The following is a 20,121-nucleotide window of genomic DNA, read 5'->3' as shown; positions in this document are numbered from 1 at the left end:
TAAGAGCAAGAGTTAAATAGTTTTAAAATTTGGAAATGCTAAGGCTAAGCAGACAAAAAAATAGAAAAACAAGGGAACATTCAGAACAAAGAGAGAGAGAGAGAGGGATGAGCTATATTTTTAGATTAAAAACTTTTACCCAACCTTACCGGAAAATTTCCTTTACTCTACTTGAAAGGTCCACAGATACTTAAAAGTCAAGCAAGAAGTCTAAACATTAGGTGGCCCAACTAGCTCTGTCAGTCACTTGCACAGGGAACTGAATCTCTAAGAGCCCATTGGTTTGTGATAAGTTAGATTTGTAGTAGCAGGTGTTAGAATTATCGGTTACACTAAACCTTGTACACTTTTAAAAAACAAGGAACATAATCTCATCTCAAACGTATCAGAACATATGTTCTCTTCTACCTGAAGGCTAAAATGATGCAATTAGATGGGTGGCTTTGTGGACCATCCCACTAGAACAGTGTTTCCCAAACTTGGGACGCCGCTTGTGTAGGGAAAGCCCCTGGCGGGCCGGGCCGGTTTGTTTATCTGCCAGGTCCACAGATCCGGCCGATCGCGGCTCCCAGTGGCCGCGGTTCGCTGCTCCAGGCCAATGGGAGCTGCTGGAAGCGGCGTGGGCCGAGGGACGTACTGGCCGCCTCTTCTTCCTTGCCTCTTGGAGATCTTACCTGTCTGTCTATATGGAATGTATTCTAATCTAGATGAAATTGAAACTCAAGTTACGCATTTGAGAGCAGTTATGAGGAATTGGATGTGTACATTGAGATTGATTATATGCTGGAATTGCAAGAGCATGTATGGAGGAGCTGAGGAGTCTGAGTAAATTTGGATCGTAGTGCATGTGAATTGAGGTTGATATGGACATTAATCAAATAAACTAGTCCAAAAAAAGATATTATCTCACCAACCTTGTCTCTCAGATAAAGCAACATTGAGTTTAAAGTCTGCTCAAGTGCATTTCTTAACTCTAACATCATTGGGGTTTTTTTTAGTGTGGAAGTTATTTATTAAGCACTAGCAATACAAAGACAATTCCTGTTCCAGAGTATACTCACAAAGCTATAGAAATAGTTCTCATTTCTACTCCTTGCAACAGTTACAACCTTATTATTAAGAGGCTGTCTAACACCTTTGGAAAGCAAGTACACTATAGAATCCTTACCACCATTTCATTCATTCATGTCTAGCATTTTAAGAAAAGGAAGTCTCTGATCTACCTTAGATATAGGAGAGAAATCATTGGATGTTGTTAGAAAAAGCAGGTAGGTTTGAGTTTGTATGAAAGGATACAAAGTGGTCAGAAAAGCCAAAACTGTTGAAAAAAAACTGTTCAGTGCCAGTTCTCAAAGTCACGTTACTATCCAACACAACAATTTAAATTCCCCATGCATTTTAAAAAATTGCTCTGAAGGATTCTCCCAGAGAAGGGAATCACAAGTACACTCCAGATGCAGTAAGCAGCCACTGTCCAGTATTGCTTTCCCAAGTAAAATTGATCTGAAAATAAAATGTGTCACATGGGGGGTCTGAAATGTGTAAATTCTAGTTGTAGACTCAAAAGCAACATGGGAGGGGGAAAACAGCAGGAAAGATTCAGAAGCATTACAAAGATATAGGGTAAAAAAATATTTTTAATTTTCTGTCCCAGAATATACTGTACCAGAAATAACAGTTACAAAAATTCCCATAGCAACTTTATAATACGGGTCCCACATAAAATAAAAATCCACCAAGTTAGAACACGACTTTGTCTAAGGTTAACCAAAAGTCTTACTGGCCTAGTGCAAAACTCTCAGGTTTCTAGGCTAAACTCAGTTTTAGGTCTTTATCTACATCAGGCTCCCACAATGATCATTTCTTCCAAAGCTGGAGCAGGCTTCTAAGATACACTGCAAGCCAGAGTAAGGATAATTTTTTTTAAAGAATCTAAATTACTTAGAAGCCTCAGAACTTGTCTACATGGGAAACTTTTATTCCAGTGTATGAATGTCTTTTTTTGGCTTAGCACATGTTGCTTTAGAATGGGTTTAAGATAAACTGAAAAACCCACTCTTATTCCAGAATAAGAATATCCATATAGGGAGTTATACCAGTATAACTATACTAGTTTAACTTTTACCAGTTATACATATAAAACTTTCCCATGCAGACAAGCCCTAAGTTCCACTGAAAGTCAATGAAACTTAGCAACCTATGTCACCTTAGATGCTATTGAAATTTTTACCCTAAGTCTTTTAGGGCTGGAGCAAATTTTTCAAGCTGGGTAGACCAGACTTGCAGACTAACTTCAGTCCCAGACTAACTAAATTTTCCAAACCTGGAGTATGCCTCTATCCAACCCAACCTCCCAGGCCAGACTCATTCTTTCAAACCTGGGTCAAGCTTTATGGCCCTTAAACCTGCCCCCACTAAACTTCAGTGATTCAGCAATCACTCTCAGTGAGTGACTACTCCATCAGTTTCCACTCTTTTGTTTCTACTAGGCTGTGGAAAGATTCCCATGCAGGAGCAGCGAAGGCACGATCCTTTCCTGCCGGATTCTTGCCCTTGGAGAGGGATACATGAATAAAACAGAGAAAATGGCTATATCTATACTAGGAACTTTAGGGAATTCAAAGCAGACCCAGACGACAATAGTAGTTATGCAAGTAACTGGTCTGTACACCTGAAGTGTCAAATCAAGGATGGGATAAGTCTTTAAAATTCTCAGTGTAGACAAGAATAGAAAGTGAGCCAAGACATAAAAATGAAAGGACAGGCACACAAATAGTAAGAGGCTGGCCCATATTCTACTTAGATAATTCTGATGTTCAATATCAAGCTTAGTCCCTTGACCCCCATACAGATAGGGGCCATGTGCACATCAGAAAAAATACATTTTGCTCCTTGAAAACAGATGCATTTCACATTGCTCTCTAGCAACCACCATAGCTCAGCTGAAAGAACAGCACGATTTTAAGGAGTTACATCCAGTCTTCTCAGCCAAACAGAGGGAGGTTCAGTACAATGCATGTTTTTTTGGGATAAAAGGATAAAAGGGAGTCTAAGGGCATAGTTAGATTGGGTTAGTTAGTTCGCTCCAAATGCCCAGAATTAATTATATTAAACTGAAGTGTGTCCCCACAGCTATGTTAGGCCAGTTTAACATTTTTCCCTTGTTAACCAGCTCTGCAAATCTCTGAATTAACTGCCCAGCATGTTGGGAAGATATCCCATGGTTCAAATATCCACTGTTCACCTCTATGCATTTTGGGATTTCTCCTAACAGCACACTGTGAGATGCCTACTGAAACCTACATGAATTCTGGAACTTGGGTTCCAACTAAAACTCCCATAATTCCTCTCTGGCATCCATTAACTCACCTATATTTTTCAAACTGCTGTCAGGCAGCACGGAGGACACACTGCTGACTGCCACAATTATGACAGTCATTGATATGAGCAGGATAATGCACATGTATTGGCAGTCGTGCAGCCAGATGAGTTTGGACAGGCAGACTCAGACAGCTTTGGATACCACACCAGTAAAGCTACAGATGGAGGCATTACAAAAGAATTAAATCAAGCAGTTACCTCCACAGGGCATTTATCTGGAGCTGCTTCAGTTGATGGAGCACCACTTCCAGTCACAGTCAACTAGCAGCAACTGGTGGGACAAAGTAGTGATGCAGAATAGGATGGCCAGCAGTGGCTGCAGAAGGTTACTTTCCTAGAGGTCTGTGCAGAACTCACCCTAAAGCTGCAATAGCAGAACATCAACATATGACTCAGCATGGAGAAGCATGTGGCCCTTACTATCCGGAAGCGCAATAGCTACTGGGGTCTGCAGTCACTTGTTTGGCATTGATAGATCAACTATTTAGGGAGTGTTGCTGTGCCAGCTCATAAAGCTTGGTAGTACACAAGAGGTTATTGACAACTTTGCATGGGTAGGGTTCCTGAACTGGGATACACATGCCTATTTTTACCACACATACTCACACACACACCTGGCACAAACACACACACACCACGTGAGAGACTCAACAGGAAGGGGTATTTCTCCATGGTGCTGCAAGGCCTGGTTGATCACCATAGAAGGTTCAAACAAACATTAATATGGTATGGTCTGGAAAAGTCCAGGAAGCCAGGAATCTTTAGAAACTCTGGCATGTTTTCTAGAATGAGCAGGGAAATTTTTGCTCCTCATTATGGACATTAATAGAGTTATGATTCCTCCTGTCATTTTACCCTCTGCTTCCCTGGTTTATGAAGCCTTTTACAGGACACTAGAATAGGAGAAAGGAACTATTTAACTATATTTTGAGTAGTTGCAGAATGACACTGGCATATGCATTTGGAAGAATGAAGGGAAGATGGGGGTGCCTGATGACAAGGCCAGATGCTTATCATTGTGTGCCTTGTGTTATAATTGCTTGGTATATTTTCCATATCTGTGACAGCACAGGAGAGAGCCTCACAGTTGGGTGGGAGGAGGAGATGGAGAGACTTCCTGAATACCATGGACAGCTGGAGAGGTTGCTTCTGAAAAATGCTAGAAGTGGTCAGAGAAACAAGGTCAGGGATGTATTGTGCTCCTCCTTTTGAGGACAGGATATAGTTGTGATCAACAACCAAGAAAATATCCAAGGAAATGACTGACGGGTCATTGACACGGGGGGCGGCATGTTACATAACTGATGGGGGAAGCAATTCCTCAATGAAGTTTTTAATCGGAGTTGTACAAAAAAGTGTATAGAGTTAAATAATATACATAATAAATAATGCTACTTGAATGAAATAAGTTCGTTAATAGCATAGTGCAAACTTAAGATCACTGAAGTGTGGCATGTGCAAACAGTGGAATGCTCACAAATGCCTGTAGGTCAGGCACTCAAAACTGTTCTTCTACACCTCCACATCGGTTGATTGCTAGTTCTTTCCACACCAATTTGGTTGATTGAATAGAAGATTCCAATATGGAGTGTTCTCAATAGTTTGCAGGCCCGGGCTACACATGTGCTGCACTTGACATTTGTAAGAAAATGTGCTCCAGCACAGCCGTTTTCCTATGTGTTGTGCATACCCTGTCTCTTTCCAGGATTGTGCACCGTTCCGAGACTTCTGATGCTTTCCTGGAGCAATCTATCCCTCCACCTTTCTGCCTTCATGGCCCTCTCTCTCTCTCTGGGGCCATGTACGCAATTACTACTTCCCTGAACATCTCAAGGACCCAGTCCTTCCAGTCCTATGTTCCTACTGCCACTGTCATCTTTTTTCTGTTTCCTTCAGAGGTTTGTCAGCCTTTCAGTGGGAGATTTGGCCCCTATAAACCCAGCTCATTGCATTGCACAAGCAAAGGAAAATCAGAAAAAGCACAAGTACTTAATGTCCCAACGCTAGTCTCCATGCCAACAATTTGCTTTTTCCAGTTTTGTAATGCCACTCCCATCTTCTCTTCCCCCTTTAGGGTTCACTTCAAGATGACAAGACATTTTCCAAATTACTTCCTCCTTGTATAGGACCTCTGTACCAACAGTGGGTGAATAGGTGGGTGTGTGGCTGTGAGATTGGTAGGGGGTAGCCAGCAGGGGGTAGGTTAGTAACTCCACATGTACCTCTGCAGACTGTTCTTATGTTGGACGCAGTTACCCTGAGATATAGAACAATCTTATTCAAAATGGCAATGGACAAACCAGGAAGATATGCAGCACTTCTATTTACCAGGATGGCCCATTTCCCCTCCTCCCCCAGCTAGAGAAGAAGAAAAACTCTAGTTTATATGGTAGCCCTGAGAAGGCTGCATTACCTTGCAGTGTGCATGCCCAACAGAGAATTATCTTTGCTTTTAAGTTCTCTTTTATTACACCTGTAGATCAGTACAAAGTGCACTGCCAAATAAACAAACTTTTGTAGTAATTGATTTGAGTGTAAAGGGTTAACAATGCTGAGGGAATTACAAATACCTTGCAATCTCTCTGTATTTTGGCATGCCTCTGTAGCCTGATTTTTGGCTATTTACCATATAAAATTTAGTTGTACATAAAATCTCAGCACATTGCTACAACTATTACCCAAAATATATTTTTCTACTGCTATTTTTGTTTCTGTTTCTGTCACTACAGTAAACATGCCCACCATGCAATGGGTTTGACATTTTAACCCCATAGTGCCAACATCTTGAGTGGAGGCAGTAAGGAGGGGCAACATTGAACCAGGATGGGGGGAGGGAGGCAAGGAGTGAGCAGCAAGCACCACAGCAAGAGGATATGGATATGCCAACTTTCTAATGCCATAAAACTGATCACCCCTGCTATGAGGCCCCATCTCTGCCCCACCCCTTCTCCGAGGCCCCGCCCCACTTGCTCCACCCCCCCACCCCGTCACTCGCTCTCCCCGACCCTCACCGGGCTGGGGCAGAGGGTTGGGGTGCAGGAAGGGGGTGAGGGCTTTGGCTGGGGGTGCGGGTTCTGGGGTGAGGTGAGGGATGAGGAGTTTGGGGTGCAGGAGAGGGCTCTGGGCTGTGGTTGGGGTGCAGGGAGTATGGGCTCTGGGCTGGGGGTGCGGGCTCCGGGTGGGGCCAGAAATGAGGGATTCAGGGTGTGGGAGAGGGCTCCAGGCTGGGGAACAGGGTTGTGGTGCTGGGGGGGGCGGGTGAGGACTCCAGCTGGGGGTGCAGGCTCTGGGGTGGGGCCGGGGTTGTGGGGTTTGGGATGCAGGAGAGGCTCTGGGCTGGGGCCAAGGGTTCAGAGTGCAGCAGGGGCTCCGGGCTCCGGCTGGGGGTGTGGGCTCCGGGCTCCGGCTGCGGATTTGGGGTGCAGGAGAGGGCTGCAGGCTGGGGCTGAAGGGTTCAGAGTGTGGGAGGATGTAAATGTAAGGATTCGGGAGTGGGCTTTGGGCTGGGACAGCGGGTTGGGGGAGGTGCGGGCTCCAGCTGGGTTGTGGGCTCTGGGGTGGGGCCAGGGATGAGGGGTTTGGGGTGGAGGAGTGGGCTCCAGGCTGGGGCAGAGGATTGGGGTGCGGGGGGCAGGCTCCAGGAGGGAGTTTGGGTGGGGGATGGGACTCCAGGCTGGGGCAGGGTGCAGGAGAGGGTGCGGGGTCCCGGCAGCACTTACCACAGCTCCCAGGAAGCGGCCGCCAAGTCCCTGCAGCCCATAGGCACATGAGCAGCCAGGGAGGCTCTGTGCACTTCCCCCACGCCCACAGGCACCGACCCCACAGCTCCCATTGGTCATAGTTCCCGGCCAATGGGAACTGCAGAGCCGACACTCAGGGCGACAGCAGCGCGCGGAGCCTCGCTGGCCGCCCACGCGCCTAGGGGCCGCAGGGACCTAGCGGCCACTTCTGGGAGCCATTCGGAGCTAGGATAGGCAGGGAGCCTGCCTTAGCCCCAGGCCCTGCTGCACTGCTGACCGGACTTTTAATGGTCCAGTCAGTAGTACCCACTGGAGCCACCAGGGTCCCTTCTCGACCAGGCGTTCCAGTCGAAAACCAAACACCTGGCAACCCTGGGGGGAGGGGAGGGTACGTGAAGCCAATGGTCATGGCATTTGATACGACAAGGCAATAAAATCTCAATGGCTTTAAGTGTCGGTGCAGATGCCAATTTGAGCATGCTCTTGGGAGGAGGGTGTTAACAACCATGCAGTTAGAAAGAAACCAGTAGTTCAGCCCAACGTGGAAGCATGCAACCAATACCTCCCAAAAAATTGCTTAAATTCCCTTATAAAGTTATTTTGTACAATAGCACTTAATACTTACAGGAAGTCTAAAGCTCCCCTCCACTTCAATTTCAGGCTGATTGCTAGTCCAGCCGTTCCTGGCTGTCAGGAAAATTTTCCTCCTGATCAGACCTAATATTATATGTAGGTCCAGGGCAGTTGCCACGGTGCCATGGCTGCATTGTGGAAAACTATCTACTATACCATTCTTGGATGCAGTGGTATCATAGCTTTAAAAAAAAAACAAACAAACAAACAAAAAAAGGCGGTCCAGGTGCTTATAGTATGAGCAGGTAGGGGCAACATTATGGGAAGTCTTGTTCTTGTCCCTTGTCTTGAGGTTTTTCTGCTGTAGCTCCTTTGCTTTCATTCAGCAGAGACCAGCTTGAAAACCATCTCTTCACTTTCATTTGCTCTGACAAAGTCTTGTAGATGTCTGCATTCAGGTGACTCTTCTCCAGATGGGGCTGGACATGCAGCTCTCCAAAGACAGCAATCAAGGCAAGAAGCTTGGAAGGGGTCCACACAGAAGCACAGCTGATATAAGGGTATATGACTCTGGGTATGTGAACTCACTACTACCTGGTATCTAGAAAGATGCTGGCATGCAGCCAGGTGTGCCCTAAATCAGATAGGTGACATCCAGTCAAAATGATCCCAGAGCACTGGAGGGAACACAAGTACACAAACAGCACAATCCAGTTGTGAAGCAATGCAGAGTAGGACAGCACTGGGAGGACTGCCAATAGAGTACTTAGGAATGTGTCCACACTAACCTTAAAGCAAATAAACGCACTGAGAAATAGAGTTACTTCTGTTCCAAAGAAGATTAATTACTGTGAATTAAGACACCAAATAATTCAGTGTAAAAAAATGTGTGTGGATTCAAGGCTCTTTGGGTTAACTTGGTTTGTTCACATTAATGTAACATCTCCTTGTAGACAAACTAAGAAGACCAGTAAATGAGGAAGGGAATAAAAGAAAAAACAAATGAGTGCAATAGTGATGGAAATTCAAGGGAAAGAGACAAATTCAAACTTCATAGCTTCATTTCAGCAGAGATGGGAGATTACATTTGTGTTTTTCAGCTACCATTACAATGTTTTATTAATGGCAACTGAAAGACACCCAGAAATAAAACTCACCCTAAAAATCTTTCCATCAACATCATTTTAAAGAGTGCAAGAGAAATATTCAAACACTCCAAACACAAAAATTAAACCCAAGACACTGATATTTTGAAATACAGGTGGATCAAAACCACCTAACAAATTTCATCATATTGTTATAGTATAATAGCATCAAAAAATGTTAAATATATATTGCTAGTGAACAAAGTAACAGAAATGCAAAAATGAAGTGTATGAATCTCATCAGGTATATCTTGTGCAGTTACCGATACTTTGAGACTATGTTTTGCTCTAAGGTAACATGGCCTTAAATGAGCAAAAACAACCCTTTACAAGTTCCAAAATTAAATGAACAAAATTTAAATTGAAATTATTAATCTATACAGAATTGTAACAGCTGAATTAGAAATACACTCTCTCTTTTTAAAAACCAGGACAACAACATTGTATAAAACTATGGGTACCGCCTTAAAAAAGAAAACATGCTCTATCCAGACTGGCAAAACTCAACTTGCACTCCAATGTGGGGTAAGGAATGATGAGGGGCAGAGTAGATTTTGCACTTGGAGTAGTAGATATTGATGACAACTTTGCAAAGCTGAATTTATCAATGAAAATGTAAACTGTTTTGCTTGAGTTTGGACTTCAGTTTGTGGTTTTTCTTATAATGAAAGGCCTGTGTAAACTGTTATACTATTGCAGCCTATAAGCAAACACAAGGGAATTAAACTTACAACAAATATGAGTGTTTTTACATTGAAGTTCATGCCTAATGGTTTGCCAGTGTCCCTTTTAAAGAAAAATATGAAAAATGTGCAATAAGTTTAAGATATTTACTCTTTTATGGAACTCAGATTTTCTGTGTCCCCTTTACCAAATATTAGATCATCAGCATTGATGGTCACTATACGGACTACGATTCTAGTACTGACCATTTGAATCAGCAATCTGTATTGAAGACAAAGTTCACACAGGCTTTTTTCCCCTAAATTCCAGGAGCAGTTCTTTTTTCTGAAGTACTATTAACATAAAGGAACTAGCGTAAAAAATGTTATCTCCTTTTATAGATGGGGAATTCATGAAAATTAAGCTTTCCTATTTTTGGATGCAACCTCTGCTCAAAAATGAGGAAAGTAGGTGCAGATTATAAAGATGAGACCAATTCATGTGTTCTCTCTCGAAGGACTGTTTAATGGATTCACTTGTAAGTATTATATCTACTATTTATTTTATTTTCATGTATATAGAATCATTTGTCTAAGTTTACGGCTGTTCAAGTGACCTGCCTGGCAGGGGAGATACTGAACGGCTCCCATCCCAGTGTCTCCCTCACCCTGATCCTGGCCCTCCTTCCCTCTCCATCTCCCATCCTGACCACCATTTCTGTTCCTTTCATGCCACCACTCCTAGCCTCCCGCCCATTCCCCTGCTTCACCCCCTTCATCTTCCCCGTCTCTTGCTGTCTCTGATTTCAATCTCTAGTTTTCTCTCTCTCGCTTCCTGTCCTCACAATCTCTGATGACTTCAACTTCCATGTTGATGACCCATCCAACCCCTTAGTTGAACTTTTCCTTGCCCTGACCTCTTTGTTCAACCTGTAGCCTGGTTCAACTGTCCCACTCACCAGAAGGGCTGTTCATTTGACTTGGTCTTCACTAAGCATTGCATTCTATCAGATCTCTTTTTCTGAGTTCCCCCCTCTGACCCTCACCTGCTCTCTTTCAGCATCGCCCCTCAACCACACATAACCCAGACCCTCTCGTTTGATCTTTCAGCAACCTTCCCAATCCCCTGATGTTGACTTCTCATCTACTCTCAGACATCTCCTTCCTGCCATCTCTTTTCTATCTTCCATTGATATGGTGGTGGATTCTCTGTGTTTCACTCTCCTGCACCCTTGGCTCTCCCCCAGCCCTGCCCCCCTAGCCCTGCCAACATCCACTTATTCTACTCATGCTGTGGACCATCTCTGGCAGAAATTCTGTGACCAGGATGACTTCCTCCATTCTCTCTTCTTTCAGTTCTGCCATCTTCCTAGCTAAACAACACTACTTCTCCAACTAAACTGAATCCTATACAATCACAGCCACTTTGTCATCACCTTTGATTCACTCTTTAAATTCTTCCCACCTCCTCTTCTCTCTCCACATAGGATCTCGATTTCTTCAAAAAGTTGATAAAATATGACACAGCCCCTCAGCTTTCCTTCCTTTTTCCTCCTACAACTCTCACCTTCTCCCTTGGCAAAGACACAGATGTTTCTTGTCTGATCTCCTCCTCTAACCCCTCTCTAACTCCATTGACCCCATCCTATCTTCTGATCTGCTTTACTCTTTTTCTTAACCTCTCACTCTCCTTTGGCTTTTTCTCTTCACAATACAAGCAAACTTTAGTCTCTCCAATGTTAAAAAGCACCATCCTTGACCCTACTTGCCTCTCCACTTACTGACTCATCTCCCTTCTTCCTTTCATCTCTAAACGTATTGGTTGTGCTGTTTAAAATCGCTGTCTGGGGTTCCTCTCCTCCAATTCCATCCTAGAGACTCTCCAATCCAGCTTCTGCCCCTTGTACGCCACTGAAACCCCTCTCACCCAAGTTTCTAATGGCCTCTCTTTTCCTGGCCAAAGCTCAGAACCAGTCTTCCATCCTCATCCGCCTTGACATGCCGGTCACCTTTGACCATGCTCTTCCTCTTGAAATCTTCTTCTCCCTTGGCTTCCATTACTCTGTCCTCTCCTGGTTCTGTTCCTACCTCTAATTGCTCATGCAGCAACATGTCCTTCCAAGGATCTTCCTCATTCCCCTTCCAACTTTCTGGGTGGGTTCCACAGAGCTCTGTCCTTGGTCTCTTTCTCTACTCCTTATCTCTGGATAATCTCTACGCTGATGAACAGATCTACCCTCTCTATTCCAGACCTGTCTCCTTCTATCTAAACTAAAATCTTACTCTGTCTCTCTGATATCTCATGGATGTCTAGCCATTGGCTCAAGCTCAACATGGCTAAAACAGAGTTCTTAATCTTCCCCCAGTTCCTTTTTCAATCACTGTGGACAACACTGCCATCCTGGCTGTCACTCAGGTCCATAATATAGGCATTATCTTTGACTGAGACCCTTCTCTAGATCCTCCTATCCAGGCTATATCTAAATCTTACCAATTCTTTCTGCATAACATCTCTAAGATATGCCCTTTCTTATCCATCCACACAGCTACAACTCTTATCCAAATACTCATCATAGTTACTGCAACATTCTTCTTTTGGCCTTGAGAAATGCAATCTTGCCCTACTCATATCCATTCGGAGCACTGTTGCAAAGGTCATTTTCCTAGTCCATTGCTTTGACCAGGTCAGCCCATTTTTTCCAATACCTCCACTGGCTCCTCCTTCACTTTTGCATCAAACATAATCTACTTGTATTCACTTTCAAGGCCCTTCACAGTCAATCCCCATCCTACCTATCATCTCTCATTCATTATCAAACCATCAGTTCTTACTTCTGAGTGAACTACGATTACAGCCTCCACAGCCCATTTGTTAAATTTTCAAACAAGCACTTTTGTGCTTTCTCCCATGCTGCCTCACACATTTGGGAAGTGCTCCCTGTAAACAGCAACAAACTACCTCATTACCCACCTTCAAATCACTCCTTAATATTCTCCTCTGCCATAAAGTCTACAAAAAAAAATTGACAATGGTTAGGCTGCTGGTGTGCTGAGTGCCTATCATACTGACCAATACCGTCTCGTGGGGTTTCTTGTACTCCCGTTGGTCTTTCTATATCCATCTGTTGTCTCTTGTATTATATGTATATTGCGAGCCCTTTGGGGATAGGTACCATCTTTTTGTTCTGTGTTTGTACAGTACACCTAGCACAATGGGGTCCTGGTCCACGACTAGGGCTTCTAAGCACTGCAATAATGCAAATTAATAATATTATGAATATAAGCACACCTATAAGAATAAGGCAGGTGCCCACCTCAAGAAGCTTACAGTTTAAACCAGACATTGAAAGCAAAGGATAATAAGTGGGTGGAGGTACTATATAATGGAGGATTACAGTAGTGATTAGCATGAAATATTCATTGTTATATACAAGTCTCTCAAATGTTCTTTTCTCTTTAATATATTAATGTTCATATTTGTGAGAGTGGGGCTGAAGTTAGAATTGGAATATTAAACAAGAAGTAGTGTGATCGGAGGACGATTTTAAAAAGACCGCAAGCTCACATGGCACTAAGGGGGTCTATGAGGCAGCATGGGAAGAAGAGAAGTCATTTTGAGAGCATGACAGGCAAGCAGAGTTTAGAGAAATGGGTACTAGTGTTGGGGTAGGTGGTAGAGGTCAGACATCTCTGGCCTCAAAGTGGAGGAAGTGTATAAATGTAAGGAAGAGGACTGAAAATAAATGCTATATTATGAATACACATTACATTATTTGACCAAGAAACAACGCCAGCAAAGAGTAGATAGACATACAATAAAGCAAAGTAATGAGATGAAGCCTGTTTAAATATTATCTTTAACTGTTCTGGTATGAAGTCAAATTTGTTATAGTAAGATTAAGTGGTTAAAATGAGAAATAATGCAATTTGTCCCTAAGCAAAGGGAAATATGCGAACACTCCCCTTGCTGGTTGGAGTGGACAGTGTGTGCATTTGTACCCAACTGCTAATCTCATATTTTAAAATATAAAATGAAGATAGTAAATACTGCTTTTATGTACAAAAGAAAAATAATAATAATTTAATACAGAGCTCCTGTTAATGACAGTATCACAAATATTTTTGTATAATTACACCTGTTCTCTCAGTCATTGCAACCATTTTAAAAGAGGGATAATTTTAAAAAGCCAGCCTCTAAAATTTGCACCAAATAGTTAAATTTATTATTATTATTATGTATTACTGTAGTGTTATGGGCTCTAATTGATTTCAGTGTTCTACTTTTTTTTAAAATGCAATGTAAAATTATATAGTAACAGATATACCCTACTCCAAAGAGCTTACAATCTAAACAAGCAAGTAGGAAAATATCAACTTTTTTAATGTCTATTTTACAAACAGGAAACAGAGGCATAGAGACTAAGGCCCCAGTGCAACAAGGTGTTCAAGTACATGAGTAATTCCATTAACTTCATGTTACCTATCTATTTAAACTTGTATTGGGACCTATGTGACTTTTCCAAGGTCAAACAAACAAAATTAATCTATGGAATTGAACCCAGATTTCCAGGGCAGTGTTTTAACCACATGACTATCCTTCATCTAAGCAGAATAGGGTGAAATGAAAGTAATTGCTTCTGTGAAACATGCTAAGCTTCCTGCGCATCTGAACAAGTCAAACAGCCAGGAAGAATTAGCTCCATTTTTTAGAGCATTCACTATTTCAGTCACGCTTGACCCAGACATAAAAATAAAATCAAGGGAAAAAAATTCCTTTCCTGCAAGACACAACATCTTTTACACAGTAGATCTTGTTTACTCAATGAGCCTAATCACGTCCCATACATATATCTAAGGGCTGGTCTACACTAACCCCCCCACTTCGGACTAAGGTACGCAAATTCAGCTACGTTAATAACGTAGCTGAATTCGAAGTACCTTAGTCCGACGTTACCGCGGTCCAGACGCGGCAGGAAGGCTCCCCCGTCGATGCTGCGTACTCCGCTCGCCGAGCTGGAGTACCAGCGTCGAAGGCGAGCACTTCCGGGATCGATCCGGGGCACTTCCGGGATCGATCCGGGATCGATTTATCGCGTCTTAACCAGACGCGATAAATCGAACTCAGAAAATCGATTGCTTACATCCGGACCCGGATGTAAGTGAAGACGTACCCTTAGATGGTAAATGTATTTCTTCCTAATACATAGGTTAAAGACAAGCAACTGCATATTATAGTACTTTTCAGAATAAGTCAAACAAACATATTTGATATTTACAAGATCTGTCGTGCTGTCCAGTACTATAGAGGGTCCCAACTCTGAATTCCTCATGTTTCCACAGATCCCAACTGGAGCTGGAATATATTATACACCTCTACCCCGATATAACACAACCCGATATAACACGAATTCAGATACAACACGGTAAAGCAGTGCTCTGGGGGGGGCGGGGCTGCGCACGCCGGCAGATCAAAGCAAGTTCAACATAACACGGTTTCACCTATAACGCGGTACGATTTTTTGGCTCCAGAGGACAGCGTTATATCGGGTTAGAGGTGTGCTATACTCAGGCAACCAGTCCTTTTGAAGTCCATGGGAGTGGTCCTGCGATTGTTTGCAAGATCAGGCCCTTAAAACCTAATCCTGCTCCCAGTAATGACAAGATAAAACTCCCTTTGACTTCAGTGGGAATAGAACTGGACTATCAGATTAACATCTTTAGGGTAGGAACTGTTTTGATTACTTGTTCTGTAAATATTTATTTTAGAACACCAAACAATAATAAATAATGAATGTAACATTGGGTTCAAGATGAACACAGAAATAGTTACATGAAGTTTGTTTACTATAAGTGCAAGATTTTTAAAATGTTTAATTTATTTCAATGAAGAGTAGAAAAACACTAATATGTTCAGTGCTTGAAGGGTCTGAAAAAATGTGCTTATTTGAAATTTAGACTTAAAATTAAATCTTATTACATAACCCTTTTGCTGTTTTGTATTTATTTTTATTTTAATAACCAGTTTAAGTTTTATTTGAGGTTTCTAAAAATAAACCATTACGGTATAACCTATTTTAAATGAGGAAAACAAGTACATGAGTTGTCAGTTTTCCAGAACTATGTTGTTAGCTATGTCTATAGCAGATGCAGGAGGCAAAATGCTGTAGAATATGATATCTGAAGACAGCATGGATATTCATTGTCAAACAGCAAAAGCATATGTAATTTTTAAGCATATTTCACAGTTTAGTTCCCATACAAACAAAACAGAGCCTGATCCTGCAGACATTTACTACATGGGTTACTCAAGTTAGGAAGCATTTACAGAATCAGGTTCATAGGGCCTGTTCCTGCTCCCACTGAAGTCAAAGACTGCTCAAATTGATCTCTGTTGGAGTAGACAGGATACATACACAAGAAGCTGTTTCTCCTCCTCTTCTCCTCCCCTCCCCCCCCCCTCATGTACACAGACCTCTTTCCTAGTATTAGCTTTCGCCTATGAAAAAACAGAATATGAACCCAATACAATTATTTTCTCACAGGATTTTACCAACTAAGCAGAACACTGTCAGACATAACTATTCACAATTTTTTCCAGACTCAGTCAACTCTGCAGCTTTATTTTCTCGCACTGTACAATTTCAGTATACTATATTAATATTCTTACAAAATATCACCATAGTAACTTAGCCCTCTCAGATTACTAAAACACATTCATACCATTATGGGTTTATACTGCATTCTTTGTATTCCTCTGAACTTTTTAAACAGTACTCATTAATCCCTATGTAAATTAACTACTTGAAAATGTTAATATTACAGATCTTTATTAAATGTTTTAACATGTAACCACAATTCTTTAAGAGACCTTAATTCTCTCCCGAATATGTTATTACATTTTGATTCCATGTGTTCCCTCTGTTTCAATAATAGCATTGTAGTAGAATAGTGAAAACGTTCAAATAAGCATACAGTGTTTATTAAATTTTCAGATAAAGTCTCAATTTATTGATTTTTTTTTAAGTGGATGCATCTGACATTTTATTAACTCTGCAATGACCATCTTCTCTGAGTCAGATGCAAAATAAGGGGATTTAACTGCTTTGTCTTTATACCAGCACTGATAAAATACTGTACAGAAGGAAATGTATTCCTAAATCAAAGTACCCCAAATTTGTGAAAAAATCTGTTAATACTATTTAAGTTTTCCTTAAGAGATATTTACTGTAAAGCATAGTCTACTGTTTAAAAATGTAGGAAACTAAAAGTGTACAACATACTGCTTTTATTCACTTTTACGGAAATGGAAAACATCAAAACCTGAATGCCTACAAGCAATTATATTTTTAAACACCCATGACTTCAGCATTTGTTGAACATTCAGTGTATTTTGCTAAGGCTGGCATTTGTCATGTTTTTCCAAACACTAAATACCTATAGTTTGGCTTGAAGTTTACAGAAACTTTTAGAAAGTCAGCTAAATACCTAAGGCAGTATTTGATTAAATTAAAACTAATATCCTTTACCATCTATAAAAAGGTTTAAAAAAAAAAAACTAGCACAATTTGTATTTTTCCTATACTGCAGATATTCCTCTGACACAGAAGCTACTCACCTGAAGTAAAGTACTATATTTACTATCAGAGGGGTAGCCGTGTTAGTCTGAATCTGTAAAAAGCAACAGAGGGTCCTGTGGCACCTTTAAGACTAACAGAAGTATTGGGAGCATAAGCTTTCGTGGGTAAGAACCTCACTTCTCATCTGAAGAAGTGAGGTTCTTACCCACGAAAGCTTATGCTCCCAATACTTCTGTTAGTCTTAAAGGTGCCACAGGACCCTCTGTTGCTTTATATTTACTATGTAACTAGAACAAAAGAGGGAAGGGCAAGTAAACTTCTAATTACTATACCATATTCCCTAGATATTTGAAAGGCATGATACAGTGTTTAAATGCTTGTTCACATGATGAATCTTACCAACTTACAAGCTTAAAACTGGCTACATAAAACTATTTCTGAAACCCTTTACTTGAACTTTTAAATGACTCTATAATACTGATACAGAACCTCAGAATTTGAACGTATTTCTAAACCGACTAATGCTGTATTCCCCTGCAAGGTAAATGCCCAAGTCAAGGATTTCTCTCAGCTTGGCTCATCTTTCCCTGCTTGGCTTCAGACTCACCGAATAAATTACAGTAGGGGAGGGAGCTCTGGGAAACAATCGCACCAGATGCATTAGGAAATACACGCGAGAGCAAAACTAGACAAGCTTCGTTTATTTAGAACCTCAATCTCAGCTGCAGCAATAGACGGGACTTTCTGTGACAATGGCCTCTTGGCTTACAAGCCAGGCTTCGTTTATATGTTTATTTAAACACACACACATTTGTATTCTCCGTTCTGTGACTGGATGATTTTCCACTTCAAGTAGCCCCGGGCCAATTCCATCAGCAGCACAACTCAGTGTTCCTAGACTTCACGTGCAATTTCCAAGATACAAACAGACTCAACCCCCACATGGAGTTTGCACTACAAGCTTTGCACTGTAAAGGGTTTTGCCCAAAGTAGAAACGAGCAAGACTTGCCTTATAAAACCTGAATGTTTCATGCTTCCTTCCAGACCTGACTCAACAGTTCTCTAACCTTAAGACGGTTCCTAAACCAAATCAATCTAAACGCGATATTGCCTTATTTGGAAAGAAACTACATTAACTTGGTAGAAAAACAGACATTCGTGATGTACATATCTGTGCCAGCCAGTTGAAAGTAATATCCTCAAAAACCTGGTTTCCCCCCCGATACTTGCAGTCACCTGGTCAAAAAAGGTTGGAAGAAACTAAGTGCTATGCAACTAGAAAGTTTCATTCTCCAGTGTAGTCTCTCAGAAGCCGAGGAGGTGGAAACATCACAATCAAAATAATAATAAAGCGGCATCTGATACCTAAGAGGGCTGTGCTTTAAAAAAAAAAAAAAAAAAAAAAAAAAAAAAAAAGAGTTACTTTTATAGAGGTAAGGTCTGCCAACTTGATGCACAACGTCCAAGCTCTGTATCCTGCAGGGAACACATCACTGCGTCTATTGACAAATTAAATCTTAAGGGATGCACAGAAAAATGATCTCGCACAAGCGCAGAGATGAACTAATATGCGCCTACCGTCTTATCTTTCCATTTATTATTTTAGGGGAATCTTGACACATCCCCCTGCAAACACATACCAGTATATGCGCGGGCGCGCGCGCACACATACACACGTTAGACACTTGCACTGGTTCCTCGGAAAGTTTTGAAGTTTGGTTTCCTCTGCCCCCACTCCCCGCCAGCGCTGCCCACTCCCTCCCCCAGTTTCGGGGGACCTACCTGTTCTCTGGAAATACAAGGCAACGAGGGTCTCCTGGACATTTTGCAGCTGCCGTAGTAGCTGGTTGGCGTTTCTCCTAAGGACACACAGCTAGACCTCCTCCTGGGTCTGATCACAGGCACTTTCTCCTCCACGCTGGGAAGCCGCGGGTGGTGATGCTGGTGCTGTGCTCCCTGGCTCTGGGCAGAGAAGATGCCGCGCTGCCAACCCAGCAGTGCCAGGAGGCAGCCGGCCACCCCGACTGAGCCAGCCAGCAGCGGTCTGAGGCTTGGGGGCAGCGAGCTGAGGCTGGTGAGCGAGACCAGCCAGACCAGGCTGGAGAAGACTAAGACCAAGAGGCTTCGGCGGAGCTTCAGGGTGCTCTGCAGCAGGGTCAGCACCGCCACCGAGCCCAGCACGGTCAGCAGCCGGCCTGCCACCATCTGCAGCTCGGCGGGGCCCTGCGGCAAGTCTCGGTGCCCTTCCGCTGGTAACAACCACTGCAGCGCCACGAAGTCCCCCGAGTAACAGCAGAGGGGCAGAGCCAGCAGCCACCAGAGGCTGGTGCCGCCGCCGCCGCCGGGCTCCTCGCGCTTGTCCCGGGCCAGGTAGCAGGTGAGGAAGAAGAAGGCACAGGCGATGCTGAAGAGGGGGCTGAGGCAGTGGGACAGTCCCAGCAGGGTGCGCAGCGCCGAGGGGCCCCGCCAGCCGCTCTCGCCCTGCTGGCCCCAGGGGCTGCTCCGGCCGTAGGAGAGCAGGAGCGAGAGGACAAAGGCGGCCAGGGCGCCCAGGCTGAGCAGAGCCCGGGGGGAGGCGGCGGGGAGCAGCAGCAGGGAGAGGAAGCCCCTGGGGGGGTCCTGCCTCAGGGGGGTCACGCAGCTCTTCACATAGCCGTTCCGCAGGCTCTCCGGGCCGCTCCCGGGGCGGGCGACGGGGGCAGCCAGCCCGCTGCCGTCCTGCGGCGGCTGCTGGGGGAGTTTGCTAGGTCCATGCTGGGAGGCGGCGGCGGCTTCTCTCTCTTCCCTCATGGTAGTCTGGGGAGAGCGTGGGTCTAGTCAGCTCCCTCTCCTCCTGCCCGGCGCTGCCTCCCTCATCTCCGCTGGGGAAAGGCTCTCGGGTCAGCCGCGGGCTCCTCTCCCTGACTGAGCGGCGGAGTCCGGAGCATGGTGGGTAACGAAGGGGAAAGCGAGAGAAGGTAAAAAGTCTCTGCGCGAGGCGGCTCGGCAGTGGGGACTCGCTGTCGCCTCCCCGCGCCCACCGGCTGCAACGGCGGAGGCTAG

The 20,121-nt window shown here is 43.5% G+C and overlaps 1 protein-coding gene across 1 annotated transcript in view; it reads right to left on the bottom strand.

Moving 5' to 3' along the window:
• Positions 1 to 19,869, bottom strand: part of PDE3B (phosphodiesterase 3B) — a 288,545-nt gene extending 268,676 nt beyond the window's left edge. Inside the window, exon 1 of the mRNA XM_065402627.1 lies at positions 18,862 to 19,869. Coding sequence (XP_065258699.1) covers positions 18,862 to 19,869 — 1,008 coding nt within the window. The remainder of the gene's footprint in view (positions 1 to 18,861) is intronic.
• Positions 19,870 to 20,121: the final 252 nt, after the last annotated feature.

The sequence above is a fragment of the Emys orbicularis genome, chromosome 4, assembly GCF_028017835.1.
Source record: "Emys orbicularis isolate rEmyOrb1 chromosome 4, rEmyOrb1.hap1, whole genome shotgun sequence".
Taxonomy (NCBI): domain Eukaryota; kingdom Metazoa; phylum Chordata; order Testudines; family Emydidae; genus Emys; species Emys orbicularis.
The sequence above is the reverse complement of the archived record's forward strand: the minus strand, read 5'-3'. Positions and strand labels throughout refer to the sequence as shown.